This window comes from Olea europaea, chromosome 3 (genome assembly GCF_002742605.1).
Source record: "Olea europaea var. sylvestris chromosome 3, O_europaea_v1, whole genome shotgun sequence".
Classification (NCBI taxonomy): Eukaryota; Viridiplantae; Streptophyta; class Magnoliopsida; order Lamiales; family Oleaceae; genus Olea; species Olea europaea.
The window spans coordinates 13,636,399-13,643,082 of NC_036239.1; the positions used below are offsets into that span (position 1 = coordinate 13,636,399).

Here is a 6,684-nt window from a genome sequence, read left to right on the forward strand (position 1 = left end):
GAAAGAAATAAGTGTGAAAATTATATTTTCTTAATTAAAAATAAAAAATTATTATTCCTCTTAATCCATCATATTACTCGTACCAGCGCGAGCTAAGTTCGTTGTTGGGGTCAACCCGTGGTCTCGGACTTCAGATTCAAGATTGATTTCAAAAAACGAAAAAATTGGGTTAGAGATCCACCGAGGTGGGTAGCCTTAACCGGATGTGTATGGTAACAGGTAAAGCCCGAAGGCCGTTCCCGTCCCTGTCGGGGGAGATGCCAACCATCTCTCCTTTCTATGAACACGCCAACAACTCCTTAGAATTTAATATATAAAGAAGTTTATAGTTTAGAAAACTTTCGATGTGGGAGAACTGGAACCTCGAATTCCATGTCTTCGCCACCCAGCTGAGGAAGAACGTGGTCGCAGGACATTACAGTAGCCTATTATGTATAATTCTCAGTAAATTCAAGCATTAATCAATTTCTTCTTTGTCTATGTACTAAATATAGAATTTGTTCATCAGGTTCTTCTTGCTCTCATTTTGCTGATTGTATGTTCTGAAAATGTGTTTTCCAATGACTTTGATTGATCTAATATTAGTTTTCTTTTTAAAAGTTATCTGTTCCTTCAAGATAATCTGAATTGGCTGGAAACAACTGATTAGTGTCAAATAACCATTATAGGCCCCTGTTTTGTATGAACATATGAGAGTTTTGTTGTGTATTATTCTCGTATTACTGAATGAATCAGTAGAGTTCAAAAGGTTATTTAGTTTTTCCATGTAATGTTGCCCAAGTCAGTACATGAGCAAGATCATGCAAATTTTAGTGATGCATATATAAATGCTGCAACTTTAGTCATCTGCAGTGAAAAAAATAGTCGTTAAATCTATACCAAGTCGTGGTTGTTAGTATTCAAATCCCACCCGAGTAATTAATTCACTAAATTCATGTTTCTTAGTTTCTTTAGATATATGTGGATTGATCTTTGATTTTTGACATTTTTCTTTGAACGGAGATTCTGTTATTAGACGTGACATTTCACTTAGAAAAGACGTGTTTTCTATATCCATAACGCGGATTTAAATGAACTAGATCTGGTAGCACTTCCCATGAGGCCTCCATTGATTAGTATTGCATAGACCTTCATTGAACGTCGTTTTTTACGAGTCTTTACAGAACCCTTTGAAGATTCTGCACAACTATTCAGGTGCAATATATGTTACTTTGTATAATTGTCCTCTTGTAGGCACAGAGAGAGTTGTCTATAAAGCGCGAATTAAGGTGTGGTTGCCTTACCACTTGGCCGCGCCCCATTATCAATTTCTAATCTACTCAGATACTGCCAAGTAACAGGTGTTCTGAATCAATCAAAGAAGTTCATTTTTCTAAAGCATCATCAGAAAAAGATTTTTGAAACAACAGGAAACTAAATCCAATTTGTCATTTAGAAGAAAAAAAGACTCTGATGACAGCAGTGGCCACCACCAGAATTACGGTGAGAATGGCCAGGATGCTTATAGCCGGAATCCAACTAATCACGGCAGTTATTCCCACCGAAAGAACACATGGATATGAGCCATAAGTCGACTAGGGCGGCAAACGGGCTTCCTATAACCATGACTCTGTTAATGTTGGCTTCGCCACCGTGGCTGTAACAGGCTTCCTTACCAACAACTTGTTATAGACACTTCATTTTCTATTCTCATGGTTCAAGAATAACTGGATCAATTGCTTCTGGCTGCTATATATGTTTTCTGGTTTACAACATTTTCGTTTGTTATTTCTTAGCTTATTTATTTATTTTTCTTTCAAACACGTGATTTTCTCTATTGCAGACATAGTATATATCAGTTCGCCGAATCAATGCAGGAAGAATATAATCTTCCTCCTTTCTTTCTTTTTTTCTTTTTTTTTTTTCTTTTCTTCTCATTTAGTGGATGTAATTGATTCTCAGTTCTTGAGTTCCTATCCAGGCATTATGGTAAAACAATTACGTAGAGTTGAAAGGTTACAAATCAGTCTAAGCGAAGTTCTGAAAACTTTAAAATAAGATCCGGAAGAGTCAATGTGATAGTGTTTAATTTTTAATGTGCGATGATGGGATCTCGTTGCCTCTCCCAATTTCGACGTTGTTCGGAAATTTGGTTAAAGTACATTGCTTACAGTTTGTGAATCGATGATTGCTTGTGTACATGGTGTTTGACTAGACGAACAAACGATGACATTAAATCTTGACATGAACATTATGCCTACAAGGATGCGGTGAGCGGAAATGGTAATAGGTACTTGTGATTTTGACGTATCACCATTTACAAATTCTTTTACAAATTGACGAAGTAATGATAAATTGAATTAAAATAGTCAAAATCTCTCCACCATTTAAATAGTTGTTCTTATGTCATGCAGGTTAATGATATAAAAAATGGGGAATTTTTTATTTTATTATTTTTTTTTTTTTGTGGGATTTTGAGTCAATCACGTCACATATTGGTAAACAAACTTATAAATCGTGATCCACATGTAACACAATCATTATGTTTAGGCTATTGTCAGTATGGGTTAATTGTCGATGTACCATGATTGGATGCATAGCCTCCCACGCCAACATGGATCCACATTATTAGCCCCTAAAGAAATTTATTAGAGTAGAAAATTTGCAATAAAACTCGCTAATGAAAATATTGGGACCTCAAAAACATGATTGGTATAGATTAAATAATATTTCCACTAAGTTTGATCATGAGATAACCTCAAAAACACAATAAGATATTGTGGTACTAAGGCACATTATATGATTGCTATTGGTTTATTCAACATTACATGGTTGTTCTTTAATCATTGAAACAACTCTACAAACATGGCTCCTTGTTGGAAGGTTATTAAAAAAACCAAAGTGCACTTTTATGGTTATTTAAATAATGGTTTGCTTAAGCTATATTGAAATTGCAATGGACCATACGTGATACGTCTGAGTTGGTTCTCCCTTGGTAAGGTTGAGATACCAAATTTCAAGTCTCGCAAAACTTGTTGACTCTGATTGACATTTACGAATGTTAAGAGTTAATTCGATTGTGCACTTTAATAAATGATCTAGAAATAGATTTGTTATAGGCTATATGATTGATTGGTTTGTATATCTTTTTTTAGATTAGACTTAAATGTGAAAGCCATGTTTGTTGTTCAAGTAATTAGCACGCACAATCTTCCATATGTAGGATCCTCATAAAATCCTGATAACTTTTTCGTTGACATTTAATTGTTCAACCTTTTATTTCGAGAATAATTTCTTCAGAAACTAGGTATATATGCCATTAAATTTGGAGTAATACTATTCATAGTGAAAATTGTCGATAGTTTCTACGTGGCCTATGCATAGCAATTTATTATTTGATGCATTAATATAGTAGTTTTTTATTATCTCATCAATCAAATAACAAATTGTCATGTGTACACCATGTAGACGACTATCGATAGTTTTCACCATAAATAGTGTTATTCTTAAATTTGACCTAAAGATATTTTTGGCCTTCAATGTCAAATAAACATGAAAAAAAAAAAAAGACAATCTTACAGGATTTGATTACTTTTATAAAGATACTCATAAGATATGAACTTGAGAGGCTAAACAATTACTAAGGGAAAACCCTAAAATTAATGGAAATCAATTATAGCCAATACAAGTATCTAATGACTTGTTCTGTAAGGTTGACACAATATTAAAGAAATATTATTAAAACCTGACCAAATATATTCTCAAATCTTATTTGGTATTGCAAACATACCATAAATGTAGACAATATATTCACCTTAGATATCAGAAAGGAGAGAAAATGTAAACATTATTTGCTTACAAGTATTTCATGTTTCTAAAGCACTTGTTGCAGGAAATTTTGTCCTTGTTTTACTTCGCCCGAAAATGAAATTAGACAACTGAAAACTTAATATTAACTTTAATTAGAAAAATCAGTAAAAGAGACCACTGTTGGAGCACTCTGGCCTTAGCAGCTACAAAAAAGAAAGTCGACTCCACGCCTAGTCCTGAATTAAGTCGATCTTTTACATTCTCAAATTGAGTCGTTATACTAGTAGTATGACTTACATTGGATTCGAAATATCCTACGAAAAGAAATGGGAATCGATTCATTCTAGACTAGGACTTCTTTTGGCTAATCTTTACATAATACAGGTTAGTTATATATTTCGATTGCTAAATTTCATCAGGATAGTGTCTGGCTAGCTCGTTATGGATTAACTAATTATAATCAAAACTTGAGTAGACAAGTCGAAAGGGCAGAAGCTAAAGATTTAAGAGTGTAAATGGTTAATAAATTAGTGTAATAATTTACTGAATTGAGGTTTCATTTTGGAAGGTAAACATTGTGTAACTCAACGCTAAGGATTACATTATCTTGCCTAAACATACAATACAGTTAATAAGGAAAACATAGACTATAACATCCCAGAATATAAGACCTAACCCTAAGATATATTCGACGTATAACTATGTAGATACTATAAGGGAAATCACTTCAATGTTACTAATTAGTGCTGCATATAAGTTTCTACAAAGGAAAATACTAGAAAAAATTCTTTTAAGTAACCATGGAATTGGCTTCTAGGAAATGAGTTACGTGAGAAATGAGCACTCCCTGGTTAAGGATTTTTCAAAATACTAATTACTCGAAAAACAAATATTCTATTCTAATTTGTGATTACACACTAGGCTATCCTTTTCTAAGAGGACTACCTACCACTAGTCTTTGGCCGGAGGAGTTTATTGCACAAAAACGGGGGGACGATTAAATAACATTGACAAGGAAGAATTGTGTCCGTCACTCTTTGATTAATTAGAGATGATTTCAAGTAAAAGTTGCCCAAAAATACAAGTTGATTCCCCTCCTATAATATACATACAAGACAACTCATCCTGTAAAACAGTACTAATTAAACAATAGAACAAAGCCAGAGGTAGGGAAGGAATCTATACTTATACTCCTTAATTATAAGAACTGTCCTTTAGGTTGAATTGATATAGATTTCATGATAATTGCATTAGATCACATAAGATTTTTTTTAAAACTTTAATATTAATTTCTTTTCAGCTACACTTGTTTATAATATTTATACAACAAATTAAATTAATTTATTCTAAATGGGAAGAATTACATTGAATTGAGCATGGATTTTAACAAGTTAAATTATTTCAGAACCAGTGAACAACTTGCAATAAAGAAAGAAATGGAAATACATAAGGTATTAACCCTGAAAACATTTCTAATTAAATCATATAAGTTCCACAGTTAATTAAGAGAAACAAGAAGTAATTTAAAGGGTTTATCACAAATCAGAAGTGATTTAATATACAAGAAAGAAAACTTATTACGATGATGATACACAGATTATCGCACCTTAATTTTGACCTAATATTGCTGCCGGCCGGCCGAGTTTCCGGTCCATGCACCATCCATAGGCAGCTGCCCATTAGGCATATTCAGTGGCAAATTGAAGAAAGGAAGTCCAGATGATGGATCAGGAAATTGGTTGCTCACTCCTCCTCCGCCGCTACCTGACGGCTGCGACACTGGTGGCGGCATCTGAAGTGTGTCATCTTCGTCCAACGGCAGCCTCTCATAAGCCACGTTCGTGAATGAAGCTGCGATAATGATAACTGGTCCAGAAGCAATCAAAGGACCCACGACATTTCCTCCCACAACTTGACCTTGTCCACCAGCCAAATATATTGTCAAACTGGTGGCGCCTGGCGGCGCTGGTGGGGGCAGGAAGGAGCCAGAAAGGGATAAAATTTCAAATCGGCCGTGAAGGGTCACGACAGAGCCGGCTGCCGCGGGCTGCCGGATGGAAACATTGTTGACGGTACCAGTGCCACCCAATATGCAAATCCCTCTTTGTCTCTTCCTTGCATAAGTAGCCACCGACTCAAACACATCGCAGCCACTGCTGACTTCCAGAATATGAGCACGAAGTGTGTTCGCGCTCTCTCTGGTGATAATCACAGGTGGTTTTGGCTTGTTCTTGGATCCCGGTGGACGGCCTCGCTGCCGACGCGCCACCATGTCGCCCGAGCTTGTATTGGATGTTCCAAGCTCCAGCCCTTGATGTGAGTTATCGTTGTTTTCGCCGGAAAACTGATTTCGATTGGCTTCATCTTCAGAATCCGGCTGTCTTTGGAGGTGGAGCTGGGAAACAAAGTGGGAAGCTGAGCCTAAGTCCAAACCAGCCATATACTACAACAAAGAGAACAGGAAACCAAGAAAAAATAAAGTATGATAATCAAGAAAACTAATTATAATTAAAAACAAGAATTTTTTATGAGTAAATAAAGAAATTAAAGCACAAGAATTCAAACCCTAAAACAAATAGAAAACAAAGGAAATCAAGTGGAGAGAAAGGAAAGGAAAGGACGAGGAAGATGTGTAGAGAGAGAAGCAGACGCAGCAATTCTCAAAATTTAAAGTAAACATATAAGGGCATAAAATATAGCATATTCAAAGATGAGGTTAATTAATTATAAGCTGCTTTTGATTAAAAAAATGAGTAATTTTATAGTGGGAGAAAGCAACAGGGTGAGTGAGGCTGTATGCATTGTTCTATGCGCCTCTTGTTCATGAGTAGAAGAAAACATGTAATGATAATTATGCCTTATGCAAGATGAGTTATGCTCGGTGTACGGAAAAAT

At 35.2% G+C, this 6,684-nt stretch overlaps 1 protein-coding gene across 1 annotated transcript; it reads right to left on the bottom strand.

Annotated features, from left to right (window-relative positions):
* Positions 1–5,226: 5,226 nt before the first annotated feature.
* Positions 5,227–6,457, bottom strand: LOC111391598 (AT-hook motif nuclear-localized protein 23-like). Its single transcript, XM_023016846.1, has 2 exons — positions 6,355–6,457; positions 5,227–6,232 (listed from the first exon to the last, which is right to left on the bottom strand). The coding sequence occupies exon 2, from the start codon at positions 6,227–6,229 to the stop codon at positions 5,408–5,410; it is 822 nt and encodes a 273-aa protein (XP_022872614.1). The 5' UTR covers positions 6,230–6,232; positions 6,355–6,457; the 3' UTR covers positions 5,227–5,407.
* Positions 6,458–6,684: the final 227 nt, after the last annotated feature.

What these genes read in the sequence shown, in the direction of transcription:
- LOC111391598 (XM_023016846.1), bottom strand. Translation starts at nt 6,229, where the DNA reads ATGGCTGGTTTGGACTTAGGCTCAGCTTCCCACTTTGTTTCCCAGCTC.